Here is a 20,748-nt window from a genome sequence, read left to right on the forward strand (position 1 = left end):
TCTCTGGACAGCCTGTTACGGTGTTTAAAAAAAGGAAAAAAAAATATGGGGTGGTTCTTAGGTTTAAATGGAATTTTTTGTATTTCAGTCTGTGCCCTTTGCCTGTCTTCACTGGATACCACTGAAAAGAGTCAGGGTCCATCTTCTTTATGCTATCTTACCAGATACATATGGTTATTGATGAGCTTTCCCTCCTCTGCCTCCCAGCCTGAGCCTTCCCTTCTCAAGGCTGAACTGTCCCAGCTCTCAGTCCCTCTCCATGTATGTCAGATGCTCCAATCCCTTAATCATCTTAATGGCCCTTTGTTGGGCTTACTCACGTATATCCACGTCTCTCCTGTACTGGGAGCCCAGCACTCCAGATGTTTCCTACCAGTGCTGAATAGCGGGGAAGCATCCCCTCCCTCGATGTTCTGGCAACGCTCTGCCTAGTGCAGCCCAGGAAGCCATTGGCTTTCTCTGCTGCGAGGGCACATTGCCGCTCATGGTCAACTTGTCTGCCCGGTCCCCAGGGCCCTTTCTGCAAGTCTGCTGTACAGCTGGTTGGCCCCCAGCCTGTACTGGTGCATGGGGTTATTCTTCCCCAGTTTATAGGACTTCATGTTATTCTTTGCTGATTTTCATGAGGTTCCTGTCATCGCATTTCTCCAGACTCCTGAGGTCCCTCTGAAAAGTAGCAGCCCCATCTGGTCTATTAACCACTCTTACCAATTTTCTGTCATCTGCAGACATGCCAAGGGTGCTCTCTGTCCCTCTGTCCTGATCATTAATGAAGGTGCTATGCTATTTTGGCCCCACTGTTGACCCCAGGGGTAATTCACTAGTGATTGGCCTTCAGCTGGGCTTTATGCTGCTGAACACAGCCCTCCGAACCTGCCAGTTCAATCAATTTTCAGTCCACCTCATTTGTCTATTCCATACTTCATCAGCTTGTACATGAGGATGTTACGGGAGACAGTATGAAAACCCTTAGGAAAGTCAAGATAAACAGTGTTGATGATTCCCTACCCATGCACCAAGCTGGTCGTTGTGTCACAGGTGGCTATCAGGTTGGTCAGGAAGGACTTCCCTTTGTAAATCCATGCTGACTACTCCCAGTCACCTCCCTGTACTTAGTATGTTTGGAAACAATCTCTAGGACTATTTGCTCCATCGCTTTCCCCAGTATCGAGGTGAGGCTGACTGGTTTGTAGTTCCCTGGGTCCAGTGCTTGATAACAAACTCTTTTGTGGGAATGGAGCTCCCACTCCCTTCGAGTGCACATGGCACATGCAGTAGAGAGCCTTAGGGGTGTTTAGGGGCTCGCCTTCAGAAGGGTTATGTGGTTAGTAATGAGGTAAGCATGGTATTGAGAGCTGTGTTATGGAGCGTACTCTGAAAGTGTTTGCACTTGCTTTTGCCTGCCACAGAATGCCAGTGCAGTATGTGCTTGGTGAGTGGGACTTTCAGGACCTGACTCTGAAGATGAGACCCCCAGTATTTATTCCTCGGCCTGAAACAGAGGTATGAATGTGGGGAACGTGGTGAGGGTGGGCTTGAATCTGTGAATTACATCATACAATACAATCATAGCATTGCTATGAAGGTGCCCTATATATCGTGAGGTTATTGTGATGAGGAGGTCAGATCACGTCTTTTAGAACAGAGAGGGATTCTAAGCTTGTGGTCTGGAACTGATGCTGGTGAACTTTGCCTCCTGGCTCAGAGCAAGAGATGTTGCAAGCTAGCCTATCACTTAATTACACAGAGAGCCATCTCCATTGATGGAAGGACTTGGCTTTCTTTCCTTATTTCTGCTATAGTAATGACTCCTAGAAGTTCAAAACCTATACTGCTGTATTCCAGTGCTTTGATACAAGAGTAAGAATCAAGAAGTTGTCCAAAGGTTGTTAGCAAAATCCTGCAGTAGTAGAAAGCTGCTACTGGAAAATAGTAATGGACTCCAGAGAGCTTGTTTGTCCGTGTGCAGCCTCAAACAGTGCAGGCTGGTAGGAAATGGCACCTACCACCTGTTTGGTGGTTCCACAGTGGTTTCTGCACAAATGCTGGAAACTGAAGGGTTGTTTCCTGAATGGCAACAAACAAACACTGGAAACTGAAGGGTAAGTTCTAACCTGGGCTGGAATTAAATATGAATGTCAGTCATAAGAATGTAAAGGACAGCCATATGTGATCAAGCTAAAACTCCATTTTCCCCAGTGTTCCTGCTGCTGGGGAAAAGTCTAAGAACCACACAGTGACACTTTTTCTAACAGTAGCCTAGCTTTCACTCATGGACCATCCTAGCAAGGAAGTTTTTCTGTTTACCAGTCCTCAGGAGGTTTTAGGTTTTGCGAGGATTTTTTTTGGTTTTGGGTTGGTTCTTTTTTTGTGAGTGTGGTTGTTTTTTTTTTCTTCTGAGAATTTGTTTATTTTTGGAGCCTGTGGTAACTTTTGGAGATGAAGTCGTCTCCATAGTTTGTCCATTTAGGAATCCCCAGAAGCTTAAACCTGCTTTAGTCTAATAGTCATCTCTTCGGTCATTTGCCTGCTGCTTGGTGACTGTTGTAATGCTCTGGCGGCCCTCTGCTCAGGTCTCTAGAAGTAGGGGGCCCATGCTGTAAAAAGAAGGAAAAGGCTCATTCAGACGTAATGCCCCCTACTGACAATGTCAGAAGAGATGTCAAGGACTGAGTGGGCTTTGGAGATGGGAAGACCTTTGCTTTTTCTGGGGAAGGGATAGTACTGGGAATGTATGAAGAAAGCAGCAGCTCATAAAAGAGAGGATGCAGTCTGCAGGTTCCTTCATGAGTCAGCTTTTATTCCACAAAAGTTAAAAGGCAAAGACAGCCTGTGTTTCCATTCCGCCCTTTGAAGGAGAAGGTGCTACCGAAATCCATGAAAGGGATACAGACAATTCAGTAGGAATAAGCACAACTACCACTTAGACATCCTCTCATCTCAGCCTGTAGAAGAATATTCAGAACCAGAGTCTTGATTTGGTGTGGGGCATCAGCAGCACCCCGCTGAGAGCCTGGTGGGCCCTAAATCATAGTGGTGATTAAGTTTGGAGCTAGGACTTGAAAGAATAATTTTGCCCATTGGACCCCAGTGATGGTTAGCTTTGTTATTGTCAACAGTATTTCTGTTCCGGTTGAGTCGAGAGTATTTCCAACCCCTAACTCTCCGTTAATTCGTGGATGTGACATGGCCATTAAAACCAGGGATGTTCTTGCATGTTCTGCAAGTCAAAACACCTGCTGGCAAGGCTTCCTCTGGTGCTGTGCTCTAATTGTGTCCACGCAGTGGCAGGCTTCAAACAAAGGTCTGTTGTGTGTTGTGGAAGCCAGAGTGGCTAATGCCTGAGAACGTTGTTAATTGTGCCCACGTGCATGATTTTGGTAAAAGCATCTCCGCTAACCCAAACTGAAACTTGGTGTGTGTAAAGTGCTGTGTTTGAAACCACTTAACATACCCTGGTGCAAAGATGTAGCATAAATAGCTTAACCTAAACCTTGTCTCTCTCTCAGAAAACTTTATTTGATGTGTCACAGTACTTACTATGAAAGCACTTTTCAGATCATTTATTATGGAAGGCCAGAAGTTTATGATGATAGCTCAGGAGTGGAGCTCTGTTGGCAACTGAGTGTTTTCTTGTGATGTGGTGCTGGGGAGGTTACTTGGACAGAAGAGCATGGGGACAAGATCCAGCTCTTTAGCAGCACCTGTCAGGGCATTGCTTTAGGCATGTGCTGCTTCCAGGAACTGTGTACTGTGTGTAACCTGTTGCACAAAGTGAGTCGGTGTCCAGATCCTTTCCTTCTGCTAGGAAGACTGATCTCTGACTCAGAGCTCTATGCCCTGTGTTTGGGTTGGGGTTTGCCTATGTTTTGTTTTATCAGAGTAATTTGTCCAGACTTCACTGGACTTCAAAACTGGAGTGGAAATATCTCCTTTCAAAAATACTGAAGTTAGTTGCATCTGTTGCTCTCTTTCTGTTTAGAATTTGTCTGTAGCATTCTTAAAACCAATAGTGCTGAAACTTTTCACCAAATAATATCTGTAAATAATCCTTGTTCTTTAGGAAGCAGTTCATTATCAACATTGATACCCAGGTTCACGTTGCTTATCTGTGACTGCACACACAAGCCACGTGGCATGTCTTGTCCTTGGCTAAGTAAATGTGACTCCCTAAATTGACTTGTTAGTGCAGATATGCGAGCAGCTGCAAAATTTGCTTCCTAGTTGTATTTATGTAGCTTCTGCAAATGCTCCTGCTTGTTGATTCAAAGTCTGAAAAAATAGAGGAGCCATCTTTATGACATTTTATTGACATTTTATTCTATGGTTACGAAAGAAGGGTTATGGCTCTTGCTCCCAGACGCGTTGGTAATGGCATGAAGGCAAACACAGTATGACATAAACCACCGGCATTGTTTCAGTCCTGGGGACAAAGACGTGCAAAGAGAGAAACTCAGTTGTCTGCTTAATTTTGCCCTGTGTGAAATTTACCCCTTTGTAGTACGGTTTGTTCTCTCTGGTAGCTGAGCCCTCTGCCATTTATTCCCTCTGGGAATATTTTTTCAGTGCATCTGGCTTCATTCTTCTGTTCCATGGGAATCTGGGTGGGGAGGGGACAGGCAGCCAAAATTTGGAAACTAGCAGGTCCTGTTTAAGCTCTGAGACCAGGGTAACAAAGCTGATGGCATTCAGTTGTAACTTCTTGGCATGCAGGGCTGATATATACTTCTGTGAGCACAGACATGCTGTGTTGGAGGAGGGTTTTGTTAAGCAGTCCTCGGTCTCACCTTCCTCCAGTTACCTGGTCCTCTGTGAGCAAACCTTTGTACTCGCTGCTATGAGCACTGACTGGGTTTGTAAGGGCTTGCGGAACCTGGCCTCCTGCCTCCTTTCCTCCTGTGACCATTGGAGCCAGGCTTCTGCAGTGGGGAGGTGTTTGGGCCAAAGTTTAGGGGTGGGCTCAGTCTTGTGAATTATCTTTGTTACGTCATTGTTATTGTAATGTCAAGGAATCTCTGGTTCAACATTGCTCAGTCACTGTATTAATGGAGAAGAAAGTCCTTTTCCCAAAGCAAGGCCTTCTAAAACTCGGGCTGTGTCACCATCGCAGCAGCCTTGTGGATCAGAGGAAGAATAGGACAAAGAGCTCAGCAAACCGTGGATACATAATTCCTTTTTTTGTCCAGGCAAATATAAGCTAAATTAAACCTCGCCATTACTTCATTAAGGAAAGGTTTAGTTTGGTCCAGGACTTCTCCAAAAGAAGTAGTTTGGGGTATGTGGCTCAGCAGTCTTTTACCCCTAGAGGGCACTGCAGGCTTAGGCTTGCCAAGTTCCTGATGGCTCGATTTCCTATTAATTATTGAAGGATTGCTGGGGTTTCTGATCCCCTCCTCTCAGCTCCTGGGTTTTAAAGCAAATGAATAGTTATTTGTCCAGTGGAAACAAAAATGGTCTCCTTTTATCCCTTGCAGCTACTGGGTGGATAGAGTCAGATTCTTGGACATTGAGGTTTTTGTTTTTGCTGGATGAAAGCTGCTGGGAGGAGGTCTCCAGTTCTGCTTGAGAGGATTTTCAGAGTTGCACCATCCCCTCTGACCCCCAGGCCACCCAAGAGTCCCCTGGTGACACCTCTTTGACTTGTTGTGATCTCAGCACAACCTTGTACCCTACACAATTTTTTTCTGTCTTGCCTTTGTTGTGGTGGCTATGTCATGAGAACAGTCCATTGCCCTATAAGGTGGTCGGAAGCACGCTGTAGGGTGAGGATGGGTGTTTAGTCTGCTGGGAGACATCTTAGGGGAAGAAATTAAAGGTCTGTGCCATGCTGAACATTTCTTAGTAGTCATGTCAAACCAGGACATCATACAAAAAAGATCGTGGCTGCAGTCCCCTGTGAGAGCACCAAAAAAAAAGACTTAGTGGGTCAGACTGTATTGGTCTGTCTAGTTCCATGTAGCATGTCTGATTAGGGTTTGTAGCAGATGGTGGGGGCAAAATTACAAGGGAAAAGATAGATATGGAAGGATTCCCCCCTTCTTTTGACAGTCAGCAGTTAAGGACTGTTCTTAGCCAAAGCTGGATTTGGGGTCATTCTGCTTCATAATCACTAATGGATCTGTCCTCCATTAATTTGTTTAATCCTCTTTTGAGTCTGTGTCTAGCCTCCACGACATCATCTGACAGCGAATCTTTCTAATTTTGTATTGTAAGTGGGGAAACGTATTTTCTTTGCTTTTGGTGCTGCCTGCTTATTTAACAGGAAAGCCCTTAATTCTTACTGTGTAACATAAACTATTCATGCTCTGTATAGCATTTGTAATTTTTAGTCCTGTTGCTTTCTAATCAATTCTTTTTCCACCTATGATTTTTAAGCTTTTAACTTGTTTCCCAAGATAGGTTTTCTTTCCCATGATAACGTGCTCAGTACACTGAAACCGTTGCTGTTTACTTGCATCTGTCAACTGAATGGCAGTCATTGTGCTGGGGTGTTCTGCAAAAGCACTTTAGGCAAAGATTTGCTCAGAGAAACCTGTCATGAAGTTTAACCTTACTCCTAGCTAAACATTATCATTAACCTTTCAAGAAGGTCAAGCACACAGAGAAGGGAGGATTTTTGCTTCCTGACATGTATATGCAAATATACAGATTGCAAGGTGGGGCCTTTCTCCAGTGCTTTATGTCGAAGCAGTATACACATTTTCTGATTTAATCAGTGGTAAAAGGAAGCTTTTGATGCAGAATGGCCTTTCATTTCCCTAATTCCATTGCTACAGATGGCTACTTCTTGGAAAATTCAAAAGGTCACACTGTTTAGTGGAGTACAGCCCTGGATCAGGAGTCAGGAGACTGGCGCTTCTTTTTTTTTTTTTAATGGTTTTGCCTCTGACCAGTTGTCTCTTCAAAGGCAGGCTGCTTCTCCTTTCAGCCTCACTGGCTTCCCAATTGAGAAATTAAAAGGGTGATGGTGCCCTGTCTTGCATGTAGCTTAAGGTACATTGAACATAAATGCAATAGGGCGTTATTTAATAGATCAAAAATTAACTGCTGTCAGAATGTAGCTGCAAACAAATGTGCTAAATTTGGAGTATTGCTGCTGTGACCTCACGTAGATCAGATTTTGCTCGTATGATAGGTAATATTTTATCAGTATGTTGGAAGAAAACAATATTTTTGCAAGTGGGCTGTCACACAGAGGTTGGGGAATGGGAATTATGATGGGAACCTGTTGTTGATGCAGAGCAACTGGAATTACCCTTTTTGCTAGGCACAAGATCATTTATGCAGAAATAAATAATGCAGCCTGTGCCTTCTGGCAGGGGAAGCCCCTCAGCCACAAAAGCTTGGAGAAAGATTTGGGACTGACCACAAGCCCCCATTTTCAGTGGGCTGCCCAGCTAGCTAATGTCATCCTTGTGTGTGTTAACAGGGGATTCCCAAGTACAAGTAGCGGGATTAAATAATCTGTGTACTGCAGTAGTGGAATAGTTGCAAAAGTATTATCTCCAGTTACGTTACTGACTGGTTGAGAAAAATGGAAAACTAGGTTTGGAGAAGAACCAGTAGGTGGATTAACAGCTGGAAAAACCTGCCTTGTTGTGAAAGACTGTTTAGCTCATCAAAGACAAGCTTAGGGGTTAATTACCTGGCACAGGGAGCAGAAATTTGATAAAGAAGTCTTTTTGGTTTCATAGACAAGTGTGTAACAAGCATTACAAATGCGCACCTTTTCTTCTGGCCTGCATCTTTAACAGAGAGTGTAATTAATTACTGGAACAGCTTAGCAGAAGTCTACTACCAGCTACTTTAAAATCAGGACAGGATGTTTTCCCAGGACAGATTTCTTCTCGTTCAAAAGAAAATGAAGAAAAAGGATTGTTCCAGGCTAACTGGCCAAGATGAACTATGGAAGTAGTTTCTCCTGGCTTCCTATGCAAGAAAAAAAGTGCAGTGCACTCTGCTAGTGCAGAGGATTACTCCAAAGCTGGTGATTTCCAGGACAGACTTAAAAATGTAAATTTAAAGCTAAAATCTGCGCTGAAGGCAGGGAAAGTATCAGCTGTTCTTTTAAGTCATGCACAAACCTGTTCCCCGGGTTAACTTAAATAGACTTTCCTAATATGTTTTCACAGATCTCCATGTTGTTAATGCCTTTATTTTTTTGGGCCCTAAAACAACTCTATGAAGTCTTCATCTTTTTAATCTCCCTTTTCTGATTGAAAGAGGGCCTCTATTTCTGAGAGTTTCATATGAATAGTTTAGCTCATCAGCAGTTAAGAGCAAGATTTAGGACTAGAAGTGGAGAAAAACGAACTACAGAATGGCTGTAAAAGGAGGGATGGTACTTGAGGGGACTCCCAAATGGACGGGGGGGGGGGAAAAAATATTTCTGCCCCCTCCTTCTCTCAGACTTCCAAGTAACTGGAATTTCGGCCCTAGGGATTAGCAAGCTGGACCAGTGCGTCTGTCCAGATGCTGTATCTGGCAGAGGTCAATACCAGTATCTGCAGAGAAAGTAAATGCCTTGATTCTGGAGAGAGGTTTGTGCTGCAGACCTGAGTTACAGCCATTTTACAGTGACTTTGATCCACTCTTCTTGCCCCTCTTGGGCATGTCTAAGTTTAGACATGACAACTATGGTAATTTCTCTTGGGCACTAGCACATATGGGTTGCAAAGGTTGCTGCCTTTTGATGAAACAATTTCTGGATGCTCTCACAGTCTCTCCTCCCACAGATGAAACAGCGCTTGGCATGTGCTGTGACACATCAGGAGCTGCTTCTGTTGTGTGATAGAAGTCTAACTCCTTCTTCAGTATTAGGTGTGCCTTTACCTGTTTGTCTGTCATTGCTTCTGCCTAAAGCCACCTTTTCTTGCAGGATCAGTGGCTCCTTCTGGAGTTATTCTCGTGTTTGCTTTCTGTACTTGTATAAGGGGAGTTTCATGGGCTTTGTGCAACATATTCTGTTTCCTACTGCAGTGCCAGGCAGAAGAGCACAGGACAAAACCGCTGTAGCCTGCCGGGCCCCCTAAGCACTGGGCTGGCTTGGTGGCCTAGTTTTGGAAAGAGGGCATGTGGCAGTGATCTTCTATGGCCATTGCCATGGAGTTAGGTGTCCTGCTTGGCTTCCTGGTGTTTTGTCATGTGCTGATTGGCAGCCAAGTGGACAAACAGGAGGGGAGGGGTGATTTGGTTAATATCAGATCAGGGTCTATGGAAAGTCCTGGATTCTGAGAACAGTAGTTTCTGGAAAGCACACAAATAAGTAAAACATTCCCAGGAAGTATGCGAGAGCAGAGAGAAGGTTACCCAGGTTTTCATGTATCTCTTACTTTCCTCGTCCTGTTTGCTAGCCTGGGCAGTTAGAACCTCTTGCCACCCTGGCTCATACCGCTGGAATCTTGTCTGCCGTGCTTTTCCCAGAGCATGTGGGGCATGAAAAAAGGGTGCTTCTAGGATGCAGTGTGAATTGTTGAGCTCCACCCTTGCCTCTTCCTCTCCTCCTCTTGTTTTTCTTAGCCTTGCACTTTTAATGGCAGAAACATCACTGCTGTTAGACTGTAGCCTGTGATTGCCTCGCCTCTGGACTTCCACGCAGCTCTGTAGCCACTGTTGTGCAGCGAGAATCTCTGCTGTTTCCTCCCAAGTGTCTTGGTGCTGAAAGCTGCCTGACCCTGCTGGTTGGAGCTGTGCAGCTGTGGAGCTTGTGGTTTGGGTGCTGGCAGACACTGTCCTCGTGCTTTCTTTGTGCAGCTGCAGTTCCAAGAAATACAGTGAACTAGAGACCTGGCCGCAGGGAGGGGGAGGTAATACCAAGAACCTGTCAGAACATGATTGTGTGCTGGGGGGGTGGGGTGTTGGGGAACAGGAGTTGTGGGTGGAAGGGTGAGGCAGAGGCTCATGGGAAGCTGGAGGTGTTTGCAAAGTTTTGCGTTTATTTCGCTCAACAGAGAAGATGCGGGGGGCGGGGGGGAACCCCAAATAAATGACAGCGTGAACTTAGGGCGAATCTGGCAGTGAAGCAAGACTTCCTGGAATCGCAAGGTGAGAGCAGGCTGTGAGTGGCTTGGCTAAGAGACAAAAGCTTGAGAACCTCTGAGTGCTGGAAGTTAAGTAGCATGGGAAGCAAATATTTGTGTCCCCTGTATATGGAACTGCAGGTGATAGGTCTCTTCTAGTCCTCGCAAGCTCTTCCTTTGCTAGTCGGGACCAGATATCCTTCTGCTTCCCAAGCATGTCCTGCATTTTCCCTGTGGATTTTTAAATTCACTTCTGGCAAAGACATAGAAGGTCTAGATACCACCTCTCCACTCTGTTTTGTGCTAAGCAACAGAATTTAGGCCCCTGAAAACCTATCACTTGATGCCTGTCCCACCTCTAGCCCTGTGCAATGTAAAAACCCTTCCAGATGCTTTGCACCTAGCTTACCACCCTCAGGAATACACAGACTTCAGAGGTGGCTGGTGCTCTTGACATCCTCTTGAATATTTATTTGCACAAAATCCTGTAAAATGGGAGAGAAGGGGAAGTTAATTGATTTTTACTGTGCAAGGGGAGTTTGCAGCACACAGAGAGATTGGGATTTAGTCACGCTAGTAACTCTGCAAAACTGTGAGCTGGCCCTGTTTGTAAGCCTGGCCTATTGCCCTGGCTATTGTGTTGTCTGCCTGTAGCAGATGAGAAAAAGGCCCTGGAGCTCACTGGCATTGCTGGTGTGCCCCAGAAAGGTGCATGGCAGTCCTGCAAGTGACAAGGGAGAGGACAGCTGTGGGGCAGTCTTAGCCATACGTAAGATTTGATCCAAGGGACAGCGGTGGCATCTGAGCTCACCTTTCCACATGACTTCTACCTCTTCCTCTCTGCCACTTGAACATCTCTATACACCCATCTATTGAATGAACTGTGCAATGTGCCCCTGCAAGCAGATGTCAACATCTCTGACTCACGTGGGCTGCCCAAGCTATGTCCAGGCCCCACCTTCCCTTCCACCTTCATGTCATTGCTAGCAAAAACAGACAGAGGATTTTAATTTCTGTCTGGTTTTGTCTGTTTGCCATTCGGTCCCTCCACTCCTTCCAAAAGTGGCTTTTGCTGGGGGAAGGAGCTTCTTGCACAGACTAGGGGAGAAGGGATCTTCAAAATGTTCCATTTCCCCAGTCTGACACAAATATCACACTTATAACCGTATATGTGTACACACTTATACACATATATGTGTACTGGAAAAAGTAGTTCTGCCAGTACCTGTAGCACTGGTTAGCAGGATTTTAGTGCAGGCTGTGTTGTTACTGACAATAATGACGCATACTGTAAGCAATAATCTGAATTTTAATAACTCTGCAGTTGAGTATTCATTCTACCTAGTGGTTAGCATGCTGTGGGTAAATGTGGAATTGGGTCAAATTTGTAAGATACTTTCTGAATTTATGATTTTACTTGCTCCTTAATAAAGCACTTTGGATTATTTTTTTTATATATATATTTACAGTTTTGATCTACAACAGTAAAACCAGAAAGACGATTCAAGAGCAGCCAAGCACTATTTGTTTAGATGATATGGAAATCTGGTTCTGATCTTTGTGCCTTCTGCTGTTCTGCAGGAGGTCAGTTGCGCTCATGGAACTGTAGACTTACCCTGTTCCTACCTGGAGTTTGGGGGACCCATTTCCATGATCTAAAGTGGTGTCAGTAGGAGGGGTGCGGGTGAGGCTTTTGGAGTGTTGGGTTCAAGGCTCGGCTCTGCTCTGCTATAGTCCTCCTTCATGCGTTTGGGATGGTCACTGTTTTACAGTTGCTCATCTGGAAAATGGAAGTAGTGAGGATAAATGTGTTAAAGGTACTCAAGTGCGCGGTGTCTTGCAGGGATGAGGCATCTGAGCAAGCCAGCTCATTTTCCCACGTTTAGAGACTATGAAGACACACTGATTATCAAGTCTTTGTTTTATCCAAAATAGCATTTTTGTGTAGTGAGGGACATTTCTCTCTGTGTTGAATCCTGTAAATGGTGTGAGTGAAAGTAAGCCCTTTCGAACAGCTTGCCATTTCAGTTTAGGGTGCCAGATTGTGCTGAATTTACCTAATGTATTCCAAAGGTTAATTACCTGGGCTGCCAAAGTGTTTTCTCTTCTTTCCCAATGGAATTTTTGTAATTTCATCTCACAACCTTTAAAATTGGTGATCAAACTGACAGTTAAGATGGCTTTTAGCGATGGCAGCATTATGTTAGCAAGTGTTTGTCCTCTGAACCTGTTCAGTCTGAGAAGATGTAGGGTATCCTACACAATAAAGACCATAGCCTTTGGCCATCTGTGGTTTCTCTGTGTCTGGGACTGGCATCTCTTTTTAGCACCTTCTGCCTCTTTGTTGCTCTTCCCCAGCTGTGGCTCTAGTCAGATTCTTGCGCAGAGGTAAGGAATGTCTGTCTTGCAAGGTATTTTGTAGTCTTAATGAACACTGTAGTGCACGGCCAGAAATACTTCATCTCTCAAGACAAGACATGAAAGTGATTCTGCAAAGTGCTGTAACTTATCAATTTCCAGTGGTGACATCCTGGAGATGATGGTGTGCTTGGAGAAGCACAGATTTTGGCTGGATTGCTTGCTAAAAGATGAAAAATACTGAGAAGAATCTGAAGAATACTATTTCAGAACAGTTTTGGATAACTTATTCATGATTTCTGAAAAGAAAACCTGAAGGCAATGGCAGTGGGCTAACTGGGCACACTCTGTGTTGTGGTTGCTGCGTTTTCCTGAGTCTTTTGCAGGTATTGGGGAAACGTGGTTTTCACATGAAAGCTGCAAGTGGAGAAAAGGCCATGGTATCAGAGCCAATTAAAGCAGAATCACAGAATGTCTTGTTCCAGTGCATTCTGTTTTGTCTTTATGTCTTGCTGTTAATACATACTTAATGGCAAATTTAATTCAATTTGAATAATCTGTACTAGTATTTTTTTCCTAAGTTGCCAATTAGAATACATCTTCTGTTTTGCTTGCCAATTGAATTTATTTGATGAAAGAATTTATTTTCATAATTATTGAAGCTTTTGATTGTAGTGAAATACTAATGTCTGGAAAAGGATGTAGTTTCTTTAGGTTGTCACGTTATTTTTAATATCTTTTAATTTTGTACTATTATGATAAACATATATTAAGAGAGAACTAGCCGTTGCCTCAGTAAGAAGTATATGAAATAACCAAGACAATAAAGTAAGGGGGTCGGGAAGTAGGATACAAAGCCTAAATAATACTAACATCCCTTTTTTAATATATGTGTGGTAAAAACTGAAATTGGTCGTGTTTAAATAGGAGCTTTGGCAAGCACTCTAAAAGTACTTTCATTGTTGAATGTGTAAAATAGAAGTTCCATTAAAAACTCCAAGCTTGAAATTATTTAATTACTTGAAATTAATGATAAACCTTAAGGAAGTTAATAATAGTTCTGCTGTAGGGAAGTTACATTTGGACATTTGTAATCAGTAACTTGTGCTACTCTGTGATCAGCCCTGGAGACAGATGGTTCTGAGTTACTGTAGAGATTTCCTGGAAATATTTGTAAGTGATCAGAAATGGCTGGTATTTAAAAGAGTGATTTAGTGGCTGCGCAGAATTTTTTGGGTGGCTTTTCTTCTGTGGTCTTGGAATCATCAGCACCTGCTTCCCCAAACCAGCTGCGGTTACAAACTCTGGCTGTCTCCAACGCAGAAGTGTTTTCAAACTGATTCATCTGGAGCTGTTAGCCGAAAGGCAAAGGCCATTTTAGCACAAAAGTGGGTAAATAAGGTGTTTATTTTTCCCTGTTATCTTAGCGCTGGTGGTCTTCTAAAGGTTTCCCAAAGTCCTGTCAGGAGCCTTTAAGAATATTTTCCTCCATAGTTGTCTAGGAAAGGAATCCCAGAGCAGCAACAAGCAATATGATTTTGGAGGCTGTTAGCAAAACTCCCTGATTAGTGCAGTGCCTGTAACAACGTGGTGACCAAGGGAGGGCATTGCAGTGTGGCTTCTCATACCTGGCTGTGGCTAGCTTAGGGATCAGTCCCCAAACCTAACTTTGCAGCAAAGACACACCTCTGAGAGAGGCCTCTCGTAACAGTGCCCTCCAGCCTGTGGGCTACTTCTTGTTCCCTCTTGGGCTTTTGGGTATGAGCACAACAGAGCTCATGGCCGAGGAGCACTGAAAGCTGTGGAAGGCAGAGGGCACAGTCTAGAGAAGCGTGAAGGCTGTTGTCATTGAGTATCTGGTGAGCAAAGGCACGGGTATCTCTGGCTCTTTCCAGCTCAACAACTGGAGAAGATCTGAGAGGAAACAATGAAAACAGTTGAAGGTGCTTGTTGCTAAAAAGCCCCTGAAGGCCCCAAAAGGCTGTGGCTGTCAAAGGACCTTAAAGAAAGTTGAGGAGCCAATGGCTCCCAAAAGGCTATTGTTGGCAGATCCAGGCTACTGGAAAAGCAGCAAAGCCTAACACAGCTGAGTTGAAATGGCAAAGGCAAAGGCTCCAAAAAACTGATCTGAAGAAATAGCAATGTTACTAGAGGAAATGCAGAGTGTTTACACATTCAAATAAACCAAATCTTTCCTTTTTACTTACGCTTTCAGGTTCTTTCAGTAGGAGGAGTCAACAGGCAAAGGGTTCTATTAAAATGGAGCAGTTTGAAGCTGCCTGGCTGCTGGACAATGTTGAAATACACCTGTTGCTCCGTCCCGGACTGGGAAGCAGTGCAAGCTTCACGGCTGTTCTCTAAGCACTGTGTGTGTGCTTGCATGCAGGGGCACAGTACTTTAATATGTTTAAAAGTGGTTCACATCTTGCGGGAAACCTTAGAAAATCCTGGCTGACAAAACAGACTGTGTCTTGGGTGCTCTGCTGCTGGGGATGTTTTAGTGAAGCTCATCTACCCTAACGGTTCGTTTTTATACCTGTTTGCATCCTCCCTCCCTCCCTGCTTCCTGCAGATACACATTGGCCTAGCATGAAGGATGACCAACAGCAACAAATATATTCATAAAAACTACAGCTTTGCACAAGGCATCTATTACACTGCACCAGTTAGGGTGATATATCCAAGGAAGGGCTTATGCCCTTACGTACGCGCACACCCAGTCTAGGCTCCCGAAAAAGGCCATCACTTTACTAAAGAGAAGCTGACCTGCCTGCCAGGATGTGTTGCTTTTAAATACTCATGCAAGATTCCTTGTAAAAATGGAAAGCCAGTAATTTTCCTGGTAATATCTTTAATTTTTAACTGTTGGCAAATCAAGCCAATTATTCTTTGTAAATTTTGTTAAGCTTCCTGGATCTACAGGAGAGATCCAAGCGCAGACCTCTCAAGTAACATAACCTAGCCATCATGGGAGCGCCTTGGGCAGTAAGGCCTCATTTCTGTACTGTTGTACCATGGAAGCACTAGGATTGCAGGGAGTTGTGAGCACATGCTGGACCTGCTGATGTACTCAAGGTGTTTGCAAGGTTCCTGTCTTATAGTTTTCTCCAGTGAATAGCAAGGGAAGTTCGTGCTGCAGTCTTAGGGGCACACGTGTGCTTTCTCTTATAGCTAGTTACTCATTTTCACAAACCTTAGAATTGTATATCTTTGAGCCCTCTCCTGCTGTGTTGGATTTTATATGAGAAGGAATTTAAAAAAGAGGAAATTGATGGGAGGGAAGAGGCGGTGGTGGCAGAGACACATACAGATCCAGGAGCATGGATGAAAATCTTTTCCATGTGACTTTATACCAACAAAATGTAGGAGGAGTCCACAATCTAGAATCCATGCAGGGAGCTGCTTATTTGGATCATTTAATAATTCATTGTCTTTGCTTTTCATCTGCAGGTTGAATTATTGGTTTAGATGCTGTTAAGAGCTGTACCTCTGCCTCCAGATTACGTACCATACTGAGACAGTGTAGAAATCTTAAATTTTGAAGCTTACAAATTCTGAAAGCTGGAACTTTGGAGTAAATAAAATAGTGTTGCAGAAGATAATGTGCTCCAGCTGTTTGGTTATTGTTTTTCCCAACAGTGCTAGAAGATTTGGAGGATCTGTGGGAAACTGTATCCTGAGGATTTGGTTGCTAATCAAAGCACCCTGTGGGGGAGATGGAGCTGAAGTGACTTCTGGCATGTCAGTTCCATTGCTGCCATCTGTGTTTTAAAAAATAGCAACAAAAATACATTTCACTGGGCTACAGAGTCAAGAAATTTAAACTTGAGTCTTCAGACTGCAAAGGTGTGAGTCAAAACAGCTCCCTTAGAAACTTATTTCTTGGTGGGTTTTTTTGGTTTGGGTTTTTTTTTTTTTAGGATCTCATCTCTTTAGTTGTGGAGGAACAATTTCGGAAATGTGAGAAGAATTCAGGCCTCTGCTTCCCAGTTCCTGTCCCTCATCCTGTGATCCTGGAGATCGGCTGTGGCTCTGGAGCAATTGCTCTGAGTCTGTTGTGCAAACTGCCACAGGTGAGCTTTTTTCAGTGTGCATGGTACAATAGATGCTGATGTTACAGAACAATCCCACTCTACTAGTCTTCATTGGGACTTCACAGCCAAACTTCTCTGCTTTGATGGGACTTCAGCAGCTGAGGTTTCTGACAGTCAGGCTCTATAAGTTCATTCCAGGTAGAAGAAGGGTATTTAGGAATTGCTCTCCCCAGCTGTCTGCAGGACTAGCGGAGACATAAAGTAGAAGAAGCAAATGTGCTCATTCTTCAGCTGTCACAGCTCACTATTAATCACCTTAGCTTGAAGCGCTGGTGGGTGTTGGTTTAAGCTAATATCCTGGGCTGTGGACAAGAGACTGAGGCATGGGCACGCGCTCTCTTAATCGAATTTATGGAGCAGTCATCTCCAAAAATCACCTTGCTGTGTATAGCAAGATCTTTTCTCTAGGAGGTTGAAGACTGAATGAATACAGGGAAGGGATTACCACAGAAGTGTCAGTACTTGGGATCAGCATGACAAGCCACACTGCCACTACTGCCAAACCACTTTTTTTGAAGTCTTTTGTTCCCTAATAACAACCCACACCTTCTGAACAGAGTCAAAAGAGCAGGAAGGGGACTGAGATCTGGGTGACCAAAGCCTTTCTTGTCCCTGATTATTGTGGCATGTAGTATGCTTACTGAGATACTGTTGGTATCAGAAAGAAATGAATCCAAGATCTCATTGCATGTGGTTAAGGGAAAAATATTCCCCTTTCCTCAGAATTGCAGACCAGCCAGTTCTTCTTGTGAACAAGAATTGCTGTGGCCAACCCCTCCTCTTGTTGAAGCATAAGACTTAGTGTGTAGGAATTAGAGGTTGATGCCTGTGTTCCTCCTCCCACTGACCTGATAAGGTTAATGCTTGAGCTTCATGACTTCAGAGTATAATTACTCTGATTTCCTGAGCTGTGCTTCATGCTCTTTTCACTGCCTGTTAAGTTAAAGAGCTGTGTCAGTCTGTCCCTGTAACTGATAACAGTCCTTCCCCAGCTGACTAACGCAAACCGCTGTGCCCAGAGAAATAAGGAGCCTTGACTGATTAGAGTTAGTGGCAGCCACACTGACAGCTAAACAGAGTTTACACTCTGTGTGATCTCTTTAGTGGTTAAGGCAGAATTTGGCAACAGGGTATTGAGAAAACAACAGCAACTTTCCACTTATGGATTCAGCTGTGCCCTTCACCTTACGGGTCAGCTTCGTGTGTGTGGGTACTAGTCTCAGGCTGTGAAATTAATCCTACTAGGAATGATGGCTGATCACACTGTCATCTTCAAAAGCAAAGTAGTTTTTTTGAGCGTGCTTTGTCTGTGTAAATAGTTACCAGCATCTGTGTTTAAAAAAAAAAAAACGTTAAGCAAAGCAAAAACAAGTCAGGCCTTTGCCTTCACTTTTCCCAAGGTGGAAGGGAAAGTCAAACAAATGTCTGTGTAGTCCTGTCTCTTAATGTTACGCTGGAGGATTCTCAAATACTTGACACACAGTCAAGTACGCACAGTCAATACACACAGTGAATGTAGTGTAAGGACTGTAGCAGAGTATCTAGGCAAATAGTGTCTGCATAACAGATGGAAAACGTGGGAACCTCTGTGCAAGTGTGTTAATAGTGGGAGGGACTCTGTCCACATCAGAAAGGAGAAGCCTGGGGCATGATCTTCCTTTAACCTGTAACTACCCCAGACTAGCCAGCATACTGAGTCTCACACTACGAGGAGCTATGAATGTGTCAGGTGATGTGAGTTAGTGTGACTCCACTGTTGTCAGCTGAGTTGGTTTGCTTGGAAGCCTGTCTATTTTGGTAGGCTGCTGGCAGTGTTGCAGAGTGCCTTCTGTCACATGAGTGGCCATACTAGAAATGACTCGTGATCCCATCAATGCCCTGAGATGCATTCTTCATGAGCTGTTCCTTTTAGGAACCGAGAGTGAACAGTCAATTGTCACTTCTTTTCTTGCATGTCCCCTTTGGCAGAGCATGTCTGCTCAGGAACCTTGATGTTGTAATACTTGTTGTTTTTTCTGTCCCAGAGCCGGGTAATAGCCGTGGATAAAGAGAAGGCTGCTGTGGATCTCACCAGGGAGAATGCACATAGGTACAAGCCCACGTATTACCCATTTTTTGTAAATTATTGTTTAAGAAAGACCAAGAGTCCTCAATATTTGGGCATGTGGTTCATGTTTATCGCCACTGGAAAGCAGGGAATGCTTCCCTGGTTTCCCTAGGTTTAGCTCTTAAAGTATGTAAGAATTCAGAAAAAAATGCTTATGTTTACCGGAGTATTTTTTCTTTTGACTTGTGAACGTGCTTTGCAAAGACAGCAGCCTCAGTAAAGCAAGAGTTCTTAAATGCTGTCTGTCTTTCAAGGTTTTTCAAAGTGTTTCATGGTAACTGCTCTTATCCCTTTCTGTGAACTTGGGAAACTAAAGGCAGCAGGTATAAGAATGTATATGTCACTTAGGAGGTTAAGGACAAGTATAGCCTGAACCTTTCTCTCTCTGGCTCCCTAAATCATTATTGCTGTGCTTGTTTCTGTCGTTGCTACTCTAGATATAAGCTTGCACTCTCAAATAGCACCTTCATTCTGATGTGCTAGTGTAGTATCCCTCAGCATCCTCTTTGCAGTCTTGGGTTTGGTGAGAGTGGTGCTGCTGGGTCCTGTGCTATTAGCAAGACACCTGTGCTGTGGCTGGGTGTTCAGGGCTGCTGAATCATAGAATAGTCTGGGTTGGAAGGGACCTTAAAGGTCATCTAGTTGAGCCCCCCTGCAAAAGCATCTTGTGGCTGAATTCAGAACAGCTCTGTATCAGGTTGACCTTGTCCTGCCTAGTGGCACCGCTTCCTCAACTGGTTCTTCCTAACCCAGGTTATTCTGGACTGTCCCTAACACAGCAAGCCCCAGAGCTAGAATCTCAGTATGGTTTTGAGTCCAGGATCCCAGTCACTGTAGGCATTGTAAAAGGTACAGAGTATCTAATATGTACTCATATCCTCAGAAACTGCTGGGCCCTAGGCATTAATTAGAGCAGTCTGGGAAAGGATTGCTACCTCTTATGGAGTCTAGTGCAGTTGTGAGTCTTAAGTGGTGCTCATTGGCTGATGTTTCTGCCCACAGGGCCCGCATACCCATTTTCCCCCAAGCTGCTGCAGCACTGGGGCTACAGAGACAGGCAATTTCTGGTTTTGGCTGCACTGAGCTGCATCTCTTCACTTCTTGCAACCCAGACCCAGCTCTTACGTGAGTCTGAAGTGAGGTGTGGTAATAAGCTTGTCCCAAACTTGTCACCTCACTTGTCACCTCATTATTGCCCTTTGCCTCCTAGTCCAGTTATAGGGAGTGGGGAACAGAGATTTCCTTCCGATGCATCAGTGTCAAATCAAGTTCTGTTGCAATTTTTCATAGATATAATAAAAGCAATCTACCTCCTTGGTAGATTGTTGCTTTGGCATCTGGAAAAAATAGTCTCATTATTAAGATTGCTTGTTGGCTCAAGAGTGGCTGAGGGAGTGTAAATGCAGTGCCAGAGAACCTCATGTTTCTCCATGGGTATTTTCATTGTGTCCTTGCGATCTTGTCCATGGCATGGTGCCCTGTAGCTCTTGGGAGAGAAGCCAGTAGGGTAAGCTGTTACTGCTTGGCTGAAGCCAGCTTGGTTCCTGCCTTCTCTTCAGAGCTCCTGTATCACAGCTATGTTCTCTAGATGCTTAGGTGAGTCTTGCTCTCCCTAAATCAATCCCAGTGTCAGATGGCCCATCTGGGCACATTGCGGACAGATGTAGGAATCTCTCCCTTTTTTGGTGTCTGTGTACACTGACAGGGCAGTAACATAGGCACTCAGCAAAGGCACGTAGACTTGGGTATAGGGCTTTTGTCACAGCATGCTCTGTGAACTCTGTTGGGTTGCCCTGAGGTGTTAAGCTGAAGAGCTGGGAGAAAAACTCTGCCACTGTGGTGGGTCTCTCGTGGGAGGAGAGAACATGCTGGGAAGAGCTGGGCAGTTTTGTTTTCTCTAGACATTGACTGCATTGAGGACAAGAGTTCGGGGGCAGCGCAGACTCTCTGCCTCAATGTGCTGTTGCTGGTCAGGGAATGGCATCTCCTGTGGGAGGCTTGGAGACTCTCTCCACCAGCAAATCTTGACCAGCCTTGTCTTTCTGACTGTGCAAAGTGCTTCATCTGACATTGCTGAAATGTCTTCACTAAAGCCAGAGGCAAACCTGTTGAGAAAAGAGAGCTATTTTGGTGGGTGGACCATGTAGCTGAGGAATTACAGGTTCTGTTC

The 20,748-nt window shown here is 44.3% G+C and overlaps 1 protein-coding gene across 2 annotated transcripts in view; it reads left to right on the forward strand.

Annotated features, from left to right (window-relative positions):
• HEMK1 (HemK methyltransferase 1, mitochondrial release factors N(5)-glutamine) overlaps positions 1-20,748 on the forward strand; it is a 33,091-nt gene that overhangs the window by 4,608 nt on the left and 7,735 nt on the right. For both annotated transcript variants that reach the window (XM_082487677.1, XM_082487678.1), the window contains exons 4-6: positions 1,410-1,503; positions 16,298-16,450; positions 18,496-18,560. In XM_082487677.1, coding sequence (XP_082343803.1) covers positions 1,410-1,503; positions 16,298-16,450; positions 18,496-18,560 — 312 coding nt within the window. The remainder of the gene's footprint in view (positions 1-1,409; positions 1,504-16,297; positions 16,451-18,495; positions 18,561-20,748) is intronic.

This window comes from Vanellus vanellus, assembly GCF_965231255.1.
Source record: "Vanellus vanellus genome assembly, chromosome: 9".
Lineage (NCBI taxonomy): Eukaryota > Metazoa > Chordata > Aves > Charadriiformes > Charadriidae > Vanellus > Vanellus vanellus.